At 36.6% G+C, this 13,186-nt stretch overlaps 1 protein-coding gene across 1 annotated transcript in view; it reads left to right on the top strand.

Annotated features, from left to right (window-relative positions):
- The window catches only part of LOC134801027 (octopamine receptor Oamb), a 163,238-nt gene extending 150,052 nt beyond the window's left edge, over positions 1-13,186 (top strand). The window contains exons 4-11 of the mRNA XM_063773528.1: positions 4,572-4,808; positions 7,414-7,624; positions 9,319-9,472; positions 9,819-9,971; positions 10,597-10,723; positions 11,239-11,456; positions 11,797-11,946; positions 12,922-13,186. Of these exons, the coding sequence (XP_063629598.1) occupies positions 4,572-4,808; positions 7,414-7,624; positions 9,319-9,472; positions 9,819-9,971; positions 10,597-10,723; positions 11,239-11,456; positions 11,797-11,946; positions 12,922-12,925 (1,254 nt within the window). The 3' untranslated portion in view covers positions 12,926-13,186. The remainder of the gene's footprint in view (positions 1-4,571; positions 4,809-7,413; positions 7,625-9,318; positions 9,473-9,818; positions 9,972-10,596; positions 10,724-11,238; positions 11,457-11,796; positions 11,947-12,921) is intronic.

Genomic DNA, 13,186 nt, shown 5'->3' with positions numbered 1-13,186 from the left:
TTGAATAAATGTATTTTATTTTTATTAACTTTTGCATCTACTTTTACCCCACTGTGAGAAGGGTATTTCCGTCATGTGTTATACGAATTACTGTCAATCAGGGAAGGACTTAATACGTGTACTAATTTATTAAAGGAAAATTCGTGTATTGGCTACCTACGTCCAAACGAAAGGTTTACTTGCAAAACAGGCCTAACCAAGTTTAAATCTTTTAAACTGGTAACCCGGATTGTTTACGGTACAGGTCCTTAAAGAACCTTATTTACATAATATCTACAATAAAAAGCCAAAGCCATAACTTTATAGCAGAACATAAACAAGTGACCTCCCCTGCTTAATAACAACACCTACTTTACCATCAAAATGATAAATATGTATACACTTTTCACCTTATTTCAATTGATTAAGGTTTAGAATTGTATACATATTTGTAGCATCGATTGTACGCTTTAAAACATAAAGCACCCTGACCTGACACGGCACAGATTATCCAAGGAGCCGTGTGGCAATATTAATTTAATTAAATTTAATCTCGCTAACATACTGTTGCCCTGTACGAGGCAGTACTATTGGAAGTCGAATGGGCGAGTTATAGATTTTTCGTTTTTTGATGTCTCTAATAATGAATTTTAGATTTACAATCTACGCCTTAGTTTTATGATAAGCTATTTAGAATATAAGTTGATTTTAATATGATTCCTGCAGGAAATAAATGATAATTGAAACATTACTTGCAAATCTATACTAACTGTACTGTTCTTTACCCCAAAGTAGTATGCCATATAAGAATACAGAGAAAGTATAGGCATAATAGGCAAACGTCTTTGCTATGCACCAATAAAATAAAATAAAAAGTAGATATCACTTCAGATCGCTTAAATAAGCATAATCGAAGGCAATTTTCAGTAGTACCGTGTGATTTACAATAGGACATGCGTTAACTAATGGATAAATGTTGGTTTTTAGACCTTAGCTTTCAATTGAATTTTTTTTTTTATTTGACCATATTCTGTAGGTCTGTAGGTAGGTATCTTGTAAATATTTAATTACCTAATCTCCTCCTCCTCCTGGTTTCTTCAATGCTGAGGGTCGTGATCATCTCGTCGAAATAGTTTTGTGCGGCCCACTCGGCGCCATCCACTTCTATCTGCTGCCTCGTGGAGAGCGTCGTGTACCGTGGTGTCGAGGGTGGTGCGGACCTGGTCAGTCCAACGTATCGGGCTTCTGCCCCTAGGTCTGTTTCCTTCCACTTTGCCAGTGACCACTAATTTTTCGAGATTATCGCTGCTTTACCTGGCTGTGTCTGAAGTACTCCAGCCTTGGAGGTGTAGGTGATAGGATTACCTAATCTAAATAAAGCCATATCAAAATATTTTCCCACACAATTCCCGTAGTAGGAGCAACATTTGCATATCTTTCCGGGATAAACGCTCCGTTGCCACCCACTGACTGTACTGTTCCCATTAACCCTTTCCCTGCTACGGCCTACATACTGTACTGATATAGTTAAATTGTCGCTCTTGTTCTAAGTAATTTAAATATGTAGGTTACGATACTTCAGAGGCATTCGAGGTTTCAATATCTGAAATAAATTTGTTGATTATGCCTTTTGTACTTCACGGAGTTGAAAAATAATTGCTGGTAACAATAAAGATAATAAGGGAATTGTATGCAAATAGATGGATCTTTATTTAACGCTTGTAAAAAAGAATAGTGACTCACCAAATATTTGTAGTGTACTTAAACTAGTTAACTTGATTTATGGATAGAATAACCTTGCGATATTCAGAATGGTGTGAAATGGCGCTTCAGAGTATTAAGGTGAAATTCGGATGGCAACTGCAACTTCATTACTGTTACGAAATTACTGATGCGGCCTTGACGCGGTCGCTGTATTTATCAATATCCTTGATAAAATAAGTGACAAAAATGTCATAGTTAATGCGGCGGCGAACGTCACTTATTTATAGAAATGGACAAATATAGCGGCGGTATTACCGCTACAGCAGTAATGGTCTAATAGTAGTGCATCAGTTGCCATCGAAATGTCACCTACTGGTAGCGTTAGCGCAGGCGACGTCACTCTCTGCTAGAATCTTAATAGACTGACATATAAAAAGCTTTTCTCAAACATGCAATGAAATATTGATGTTATGTTCCTTATAATAGGCTGCGAAGTATGACGTTTCAGGTGCGGCTAGGACAAAAGGCAGTTAATGGAATTTCATACACATCTTGCAGGCCTAGGCCGGCAAAGTCCTCTTTTTTAATTTTCATTTCACAGATATTTGTGACACAGCATCGTGGCATTCATCCATTAAAAAAAACTAGAGGCAGTATTTGCTTTATGGTTCGTAATGACACTCTGCCACTACGCCTATAAAAAAAAAACAAAAAACAATGTTTGCTATAATTTGCAGTTTTATTTGTATAAAATCAACATGAACATAATAAATAATACATTCTATAATTTTAAATTATAAATTTAACTACACAAATAAAAACATTTAAAATATTTCACCTAAACGTTAGCGGTAAAAAGGTCTACTCAAACACGCGTAGTTATATTTTTTTCTCAAACATGCAATGAAATATTGATGTTATGTTCCTTATAATAGGCTGCGGAGTATGACGTTTCAGGTGCGGCTAGGACAAAAGGTCGTTAATGGAATTTCATACACATCTTGCAGGCCTAGGCCGGCAAAGTCCTCTTTTTTAATTTTCATTTCACAGATATTTGTGACACAGCATCGTGGCATTCATCCATAAAAAAAAAACTAGAGGCAGTATTTGCTTTATGGTTCGTAATGACACTCTGCCACTACGCCTATAAAAAAAAACAACAAAAAACAATGTTTGCTATAATTTGCAGCTTTATTTGTATAAAATCAACATGAACTTAATAAATAATACATTATATAATTTTATAATTTTAAATTATAAATTTAACTACACAAATAAAAACATTTAAAATATTTCATCTAAACGTTAGCGGTAAAAAGGTCTACTCAAACACGCGTAGTTATATTTTTTAAATTGTTATGGAGGTAAAGTTGAAAAATATTCATTCTGTTTTATTGGATTTATGGTGCGTTGTTGATTTTTTGACTTTAATATGAGTTCCGACGAAATAATGAAATTAATATTAATTGTAATCGTAGGCAGCGTAAGCAGAATTGATTTTAATAACTTGCTGCCTCTGCCGCCAAGTCAAAGACGAAGTATGTATATGGTTGCTTATGGCAATTTTATTATTTGAGAAACTAAGAAAAATGGCTTACAGTTTATTAAAAACAGTTTTGTGGCATATTTTAAATGAATGTAACTACAAATTCGTCAACACTGTGGAAATTATACTTATTTACTCCGTGCATAAAGCAACGATGTATGTGAAACATGATATCAACATGAAAGACTATGTAAACATATGTGACGAAAACGACAGTCAGACGGATACAAGGCGAAAAAATCAAAGATACATGAAAATATACGGGTAGTAAAAATACACGACTCGTGTAAAACATACGCGTGATAATGATATAGGTACGTGTTGGTTATATTTTGGGTGTACTTTACTTTTTTCTATAAATAAAATTTGGGTTTCGTGGATTTTTTATTTTATTTATTTCATTGCATGTTTGAGAAAAGCACTATACATACCTCGGCGGGAAATGGGGTTGCCCGCGCTCAGACCTATCCGGCCTCGCTTCGCTCGGCCGTCTATATGTCTTCGGCCGGCAACCCCTTTCGTCCCGGCCTCTGTAGTAATGTACTATTAAATTGTTATGGAGGTAAAGTTGAAAAATATTCATTCTGTTTTATTGGATTTATGGTGCGTTGTTGATTTTTTGACTTTAATATGAGTTCCGACGAAATAATGAAATTAATATTAATTGTAATCGTAGGCGTTCGAAATGGCATCTGCCGCCAAGTCAAAGACGAAGTATGTATATGGTTGCTTATGGCAATTTTATTATTTGAGAAATTAGTAAAAATGGCTTACAGTTTATTAGAAACAGTTTTGTGGCATATTTTAAATGAATGTAACTACAAATTCGTCAACACTGTGGAAATTATACTTATTTACTCCGTGCATAAAGCAACGATGTCTGTGAAACATGATATCAACATGAAAGACTATGTAAACTTATGTGACGAAAACGACAGTCAGACGGATACAAGGCGAAAAAATCAAAGATACATGAAAATATACGGGTAGTAAAAATACACGACTCGTGTAAAACATACGCGTGATAATGATATAGGTACGTGTTGGTTATATTTTGGGTGTACTTTACTTTTAGTTTTTTCTATAAATAAAATTTGGGTTTCGTGGATTTTTTATCTTATTTATTTCATTGCATGTTTGAGAAAAGCACTATACATACCTCGGCGGGAAATGGGGTTCATTTTTTTAGTATCCGCAACCGAACTGTCAAATTGACAAGCCACTACTGATTTCAGATTCACATGTGGTATCTCGCAGGGTTCCATTTTGGGACCCTTTTTATTTCTTTGTGTAGGAGAATAGTGTCTTAACTTATTAAACATTTTTCTATCTATCTTTCCAGATATGGATATTCGGCGGTGTCTGGTGCTCTGTCTGGCTGGCCGTCGACGTGTGGATGTGCACAGCCTCCATATTGAACCTCTGCGCCATTTCCCTCGACCGCTACGTGGCCGTCACCCGTCCCGTCAGCTACCCTAGCATCATGAGTAGGAAGAGAGCTAAGGCGCTGATAGCTGGGCTGTGGGTGCTGTCGTTCGTCATCTGTTTTCCACCACTGGTCGGATGGAAGGATAAGAAGGTCAGTTTATCAAAATCTTATGAACAGAAAGTAGCAAAATTGCATGGATACGTTATGAATGAATTCATTTATACAGTGGTCACTAGCCATGCAATTTCGCGGCTGGGTCTATAGCACAATTAACATGCTGCTTATATACCTATTTATACAGATAGATAAATACTTATGTCTGATCTGTTTCCTGAGGGTACACAGTTTGTGATGATTAATTCAATACTTCTATAAGTCCTGGTGTCATCTTCCATCCATATTTCACTCAAACATAAAAAGCTAATCAATGCCTCATTTGACTATTTCTTATCACATAACTTTGATTGTTTTTGTCCTAATTGCCATCTGTAGTCATATTTATAAGCCGCTTGAGTTAAAAAGAAACGGCTTTAAACCCTGAAGCCTCCTCTTACACTGATCCCGTTACTTTAAAATCCATTTACCTTAAAACTGCACTTCCCCGCCACCACTTTAGGCCCACATCTCTAAATATACATTAGAGAGACCCCTTTAGCCATATTCGCAAAATTATGGCTTAAGTAGGGACTTATGTGTCAGTTACTACGCCAGATGTCTCATCCCGTGAGTGTTGCTCTCTATATAATTATTTACCTTGGCAATATGTTGCGAGAACAAGCCTGCTAATTAATGCACGAGCATTTATATTAATGAACACTTTGAAAGCATTTTTGACTTGTTAAAGCTATTCCAGTTAAGCCGTTTTGTATATTTGGCGTAGGTACTTATTTGAACTAATATTTTAATTGAAAAACTAAATTCAAAACTTCTTTAATCCACATACGGTAATTATAAATTCTGTTAGGTAGTTTTATTATTAACTATATCCTTTCCTTACTCATGTAGAAAAAATAATGAAATTTTATCTGACAGAACAATTTCAACCAATAATCATGAATCAGACCAAAATCAGGCCTACAAAATTTGTTTCATATAATATAATTAATCAGCTCTAGTTTTGAACTTTTTTTATATTTTCCTTATAATGTTAAGTCTCCCTTTCGAACGATGTATTTTTTTGTGCAATAAATTATTAAAATCACTATAACATCATTTTATAAAGACACTCATTACTTTAACAATGAAAGTTCGTGACAATTTTTAAGAATGTAAGAAAACTCAAATGACATTCAAACCACATGCCACGTCAACTTGAAACAAACTGACGTCACTGTCAGTTACAAAATTAGCCAACTGACGTCTACATGCATAATTAAGGCTTCCATTGATGTACTAATCAAACCTTCAAACGCAATCAGGCAAGAAATAAATACGTATGTATCCGAATAAGTTCCCAAATCTAAGGCAGCAGAACCACTTGAAGAAAACAATAATGCAAACAAAAATAGACTCTAATTCAATGTCGTACGCTTTAAAATTGTAGAAGATGTAAATAGGTAAGATTAGACAGGTGCCAGACTGAATGTCAAGGGTTAATAAGTAATAAGGCATATGTCTACTTTTCAATTGAAAAAGAACCTTATGCCATTCGGCGATAGAGGGCTATTTGAGTTTGTGAAACTGGCTTTTGGTTTTGCGAACGCTTCGTAGCAATTTAGCTTCGAGCAACTATTCGTGTTTAATCGAAGTATCATCAATTCATGATGGTGTGAAACACATACAGTTGTTTAGATAGATGTCGCGTTTCTACGTTCTACGCCAAGTTTGCCTTGTATCGTGCATGAATTTGTATATATAAGAACCAAGCTTGCTACCTCCTTTCGTCAATGACCTAGTGATGCTATCATCTGGTGGCAGAGAAATCTAGGTTCTTATTTAAATCAGGGGTAAAATATGCAGGTATTAACCATCACTTTTCTTAAGCATATTGATCAATTCTGATATATCCCTTATCTTGCAGGTAATCTCCTCAGGTCCAAATCTATGTTAGGTAAATCAGAAAAAAAAATAGACGAATAAACATCTAAAACAATATTTTTGTTCATAACCAAAATATGTTTTTAAATTCTTTAAAATTATGTTGCATATAATTGCAATTACGCGTTGTAGGTCTGTCTATTTAAATACGTCTGGGTTGTCTATTTAAATACGTCTGCGATGCAACATTACTAATTGACCCTCACACGGTGACCCTTTTAGGCAGACATATATTAAGGTACTTTTGATCCTGACACTTATTTGTTTCCTGAATTTGTTTGCTCTAAATATACTTTTGATGTGGGTCGCGTTGGAAAAGTTTGACTGTTTTAGAAGTAAATAGGATGAAAAAAAAACTTATTCTAACAATCAAATAGGTAGGTGTCGTTTTCTTGGAACTAGATCAAAAATGTTGAAGTTTTACTATAGATAGACTGAATTTTATTGATGACCCACTGCAATCTGACCTTCCAACCCAGTAGGGGCATTGTTGGGATGAGTCCGGTTTCCTCACGATGTTTTCCTTTATCTAAAACCGACTGGTAAATATCAAATGTTATATTATATCCTAACCTCGGGATTGACAATCGCACAATATTAACCGCTACGCAGGTTACTAGCGCTTCTTTGTGCTTACATTTTTATAACTTTGTCTTTAGCGTTTGTTTTTACAAATAAATAATTTCTTACTCTTTACCTTAATATTTTTCATCGACAGCCTGAAGAAGCCGAGCTGAAAGACGGCTGGGCCCCCAACCCCCACTGCCCCTGGACGTGCGAGCTCACCAACGACGCTGGCTACGTCGTCTACTCCGCTCTCGGCTCCTTCTACATCCCCATGTTCGTTATGCTGTTCTTCTATTGGAGGATTTATAAGGCCGCTGTGAGGACTACTAAGGCGATTAACCAAGGGTTTAGGACTACGAAAGGTACAGGTAGGTTCTATGTTGCTGTTTTTTTCATACTCGATCTTTTGTCCTTCCAGGTTTTATATTATGTTTATAATGACAATTAAGAATAAGAATAAGAAGAATAAGAATATTTTATTTGCGATATAAACATTACCAGATACATCGGTGTTCATGTGATAGGTGGTAGATTTCATGTTTAACCATAAATGGTATGCAAAATATCTACAAAACTTATAAACTATCTACTACTAATGGAGCAATATGCTATGATATTGCACCAGTGTCATTTCATTATTTGACGCTACTTTATCGACACCGTAATATGGTCCTACTTCGCTCCAAAATTGGCTCCACTTTTGCGAATTGCATCGCATATTTTATAAATATAAAGTTATGGTACTGTAATAGTAATGATTTTAGCGGAAATATGTACTCATTGCCTTCATTTTGGGTTGAATTTTGTTGCAGTTTAGTTGATATTTGAGATTTTTTTTAACTTATTTTTTGGAGCAAAGTAATCTGTATGAGGCGGGAAACTTTGCTCCAAGACAATCTTTCCTTATAATCTGCTTTATTTCTGCCGTGGAGCATTGATTAACGTGTTTTAGCTATTAACGGTCTGCTCGATGATTATTGGTGAAACAGAAAAACACAATTTGGTTCAGAATCACATTTTTTTTATTGAGATCAATCGAGTACTTTCTAGTTGCATTGCAATCAGTCTTAAATTGTAATAATTTTTATAATTAAACAAGAGGTACCATAAAAATCAACGTTAATAAACATTTGGCAAATTATTGCTATTAATTGCAACATTTAAACTAAAAGAGATCAGGTAGCTTACCTCTACAAACAAAACAAAAGATCAGGTAACTGTTGCCAAACGTAAACAAAACATAAAGAAACCTAAGTGATCAGGTTCTAAACAAAACAAACGGAAAACTTCGTAATAAAAACAAACTTAAACACCCCATAAGTGGTCTAGTTCAGGAATAGAATAAAACTCTCATCTTCCTACTTTTTTGGGAACATTTATGCATCCTAAGACGTCCGCCCATTTGTACGTAATTTCATCTTTGGGTTTTGGCCATTTTTGATAGATCTTTGCATGGCCGATATTGTAGGGCCTTTCCCAGATATTCTCTGATATTCAAGATATATCCCTGGAGTAAAATATCCCCAAAAACATGTGCATAGTAAGACCATCCTCGAAAGTTTTTATTATTTTCGAAACTTTTGTAGCAATCACTAAAATATCATGCTCTCAAATACTTAAGGTTAACTGGAAGAGATCCCTCAAAGGGATAAGTTCGCCTTTGTACTTCTTACTAATTGTATGTTATTTTTAATATGTCTTTTTGTACAATAAAGAGTTTACTACTACTACTACTACTACTTAATGAAGTTCTAAATGAAATAATAAAACACTTACCTAAATTCATTCAGAGATTTACAAGATTCAAACAGATTTTCTGCATAAACAAAATCGGTTGCATCCACGCGTTCTGAAGTTATGTCAAAGCTACTGTCAAAATATTTAAACTTTTGACAATCCATCCCACCGGTGTTGCTAGGTGAAATCTTACGTTACCCGATAAAATCATTTAAATTTACAAAGTTAACAAGAGTTTTCGTCTTTTAAAGGGACAGTTCCAAAAGTATATTGTTTATAATGTATAGTAACTTTAAAGACCATCTACAAAACATTCCAGGTAAAGGCATGGGCAGCAGATTTGACGACAACAGACTGACGCTACGGATCCACAGAGGGCGGGGGTCCAGTAGGCCTCACGGATCTCCTATGTCTACGGCCTCTAATCATTCTACGAGTACATCGCTCAGTGCCAGCCCTGAGAGACTTAGAAGGTACATAAAGTAACCATAATCCAAAACCAAACAGATCCAAAGCCGATGCTAGTTAAGGGATCTCCCAGGAACCTCTACAACGAATACTGCCTTGCTCTCATCTGAAGGCTTAGAGAAAAAACTCTTCATAGTTTTATGTGGCCGATCAATCATGATATCCCATTAAGTATATGGCGCAATCACGGGCCATGTGAAGTATACTCTGCATGGAGCCACAAATTTTCTTTATGGTGTCCGATCATCGTTTTTTTTTTCTTTATGGTTTCCTAAATTTTTAATTATTTATTAAACCATACCTAGGCCTAGATACCTTACCAGGCATTGAGATTTTTGTCGTTTTTTCCAGACATTCCAGTGCCCGTCGAGCGCATGAAAAAGTCAAAATCTCTGTCTCCTACCCGTCGTCAGAACAGATCTGTCAGACGCACGAGAACTCCCGGTCTCCCAGTAGATCCCCGAGCCCCTCGCTGTACGCTGTTCACTACGAGCGCGACGGCAGGTTCGCGATCATCATCATCTTCATCGACTTCAACATCATGTTCATCGACATCATCATCTACACCAGAATCTTCGTCATTGTAATCATTTTCATCATTTGCTTATTTATTTACGTTACTTTTGCTTTTTGTTACTTTATTATTGGCACTATTTTTATAATTTTATAATGTTACTTCACTAGTAGTTTACTAAAATTTTACCATATACTTACACTTTATTCTTATTGTCGTTTGTAGATATGTTTTTGCTATCCAATCACACACGTAATTCAGTCTGCGAGTAGTGTTTGTAAAACATCCATTAATCTTTCATATTTTTAACACTTCGAAATATTATGAGACACACATAAGGGGCTGTCCATAAATTACGTCATCGATTTTTGACGATTTTTGACCCCCCCCCCCCTATAATCATCCAAAAATCATGCTTCAAATGACCCCATTTCCTCCTACTTTATGCTACCGTCATCCGATGTCCAGACCCCCCCCCCCCCCTAATTTGAAATGACGTAATTTATGAATAGCCCCTAATATAATTTATGTTTTATGTAAAACTTTTAAAATGTAATATTATTCACGTATTGTAATACTAATCACTTGAATAAGTTCCAATTGAAACCTTTACAGAGAATTAACTGAAAGCAGACTGAGAGTCAGACCGCCACATCATTTGGCCCCGGGGCCGCTGTACGACGAGTTCGATGACAAGCCTAGGGCCACGAGAAGAATGGGGAAGAGGAATATAAAAGCTCAAGTAAGTTTCTTCAGTTGCTATAGGTCGTACTTCATAAACGAGTAAAATCTGAAGGACATGATCATTGTAGGTGACCCCCTTCACCACTGATCCCAATCAATCCTCAATCCAAACTTAAGACTTTTGTATCATGGACCTGGTAACTTTTGGAACCACATCTGTTCAATTTATGGGCATTTTGTCCTTTACTCCACGATCCTTCTTCTATATGTACTCCGATGATTAATCGATTTGAAATGATCACCACTATCACCAGACATTAGGGGCTATTCATAAATTACGTCATTTCAAATTTGGGTGGGGGGGTCTGGACATCCGATGATGGTAGCACGACGTAGGAGGAAACGGGGTCATTCGAAGCATGATTTTTGGATGATTTTAGGGGGGGGGGGGGGGGTAAAAATCGTCAAAAATAGATGACGTAATTTATGGACAGCCCCTTACCTGTATATCTCAGGTAAATCACAAATATTCAATTTATTATGTATATACAAACAGCATTCCTCTATTTCCAGGTGAAACGCTTCAAAATGGAGACCAAAGCAGCCAAGACCCTCGGCATCATTGTCGGAGGCTTCGTCTTCTGCTGGCTTCCATTCTTCAGCGTGTACGTCGTGAGGGCCTTCTGTGGGGACTGCGTGCCTTCCATCATCTTCTCCGTGCTGTTTTGGCTGGGTTACTGCAACTCGGCTATTAATCCGCTTATTTATGCACTGTTTTCTAAGGACTTTAGGTATGAATTATTTAATAACATTGTTTACTAAAATAAATCCCACAAGCATTTGGTCTTGCGATTTTAAGCTAAATCTGCAACAACTACTTATGTCATTTAAATAAAATTCTCAGTAAAAATAACATAAAAATTCAGAAATCCATAATATAGAGAGGAACGTTCTATCATCAGTTACTTCTAAAATGAGTTCCAGTGATTTCTTACACCCTTTGTCGCTTAGTTGCGTATCTATCAAAAAGCTATTATTTCAATAACTACGCTGGATATTTGTGAACTGTATTCCCTTAGCGAATAACTTTAGTTTTCATGCACACTTAATTTATTTTTCTTATATTTTCAGGTTCGCATTCAAGCGTATAATCTGCAAGTGCTTCTGCGGGCGCGCGGGCGCGCGGCGGCAGTCGGACGGCTCCGCGCGGCGCGCCGAGCCCAAACCTCACGAGACTTCGCTAGAAGACCAGGATATCTCTAATAGCGCGAGCAATGACAGGTATTGGACAATAACTAAATAGTTACCGTAAAAGTATAAAACTTTGAAGTAACTTAAGCGGCACTTTCTTCAGAAAGTGTATCTGTAACTACTTTTATTTTATTTCGCTTTTACTGAACTTGTGACGCAGTCGGTAAAGTTATGTTAAAGGGTTTGCCCTAAAGTATATTTGGGTCAAACAGATCACTGTGTTATGTCTTTCCTGTAGACATACACAAGAGTTAAGGGCTATAAAGGTTAATTTTCTTATTTAACCCTTATCCACGTGAAAAGGTCCTCCTTTTATTTAGAGAACTATGATAAAATCATTGCTTACATACCCACAAGCTGTTAACTATTGCCCACAGGAGAGAAAACTAGTGTGTTATCGCGAACAGCACATTTTTCTCTCCTGTGGGCTATAGTTAACAGCTTGTGGGCGTGTAAGCAATGATTTTATCATAGTTCTCTAAATAAAAGGAGGACCTTTTCACGTGGATAAGGGTTAAATAAGAAAATTAACCTTTATAGCCCTTAACTCTTGTGTATGTCTACAGGAAAGACATAACACAGTGATCTGTTTGACCCATTTCTCAGAATTTGCCGCTTGTAGGCCTTTGCCAACTACAGGGAGAAAAATTGGTTCAAATATATAAATCATTGACATGATAATAACGATGTGTGCAGTATCAAACTTGCGGAGAGATCCCCCAGAACTTAAATCACATATTGTCAGACAGTTTCATACAGTCTACAAAGAGACGATCACTACTACTAAGCATTCTAAGCAATGACCTCACTCAAGGATCTGCCCCCATTTAGGTAATGGTTCTCTGCTGCTATCTTGGCCACCTCAATCAACTAAACCTTGTTTGAGGTCTTCCTTAGCCTCCTACCCGATTCACGGTCGCCACTCGAAAATCTTTCTGCTCCGGCGGCCAGAACAAAGTCTAGACGTTATTTCTGCGTTACTGACTACAATTTGTTTCTTTTCAGGTGACGTCAAACCCCGCGACGGCAAAACCCCCAATTCCAGGCTACCGTCGCGTGTGTTTAGCAGGGACAGCGAGCCGTCACCTTCCTCCGATAGCTTCTTGCACCATCATCATTCCAGTCGAACGGCCTACTAAAAGCTTCCTTCGAGAATCTCTTACTGCCTGAAATGGTTAACAAAGAACGAAGATGCCACAATTAATGGTCGTAAGCTGCAAAAATTCTTTGATCTCTGAGATTTTTATTACAAAAAAGCTACGAATTACAA

The sequence above is a fragment of the Cydia splendana genome, chromosome 21 (genome assembly GCF_910591565.1).
Source record: "Cydia splendana chromosome 21, ilCydSple1.2, whole genome shotgun sequence".
Taxonomy (NCBI): Eukaryota; Metazoa; Arthropoda; class Insecta; order Lepidoptera; family Tortricidae; genus Cydia; species Cydia splendana.
The sequence above is the reverse complement of the archived record's forward strand: the minus strand, read 5'-3'. Positions and strand labels throughout refer to the sequence as shown.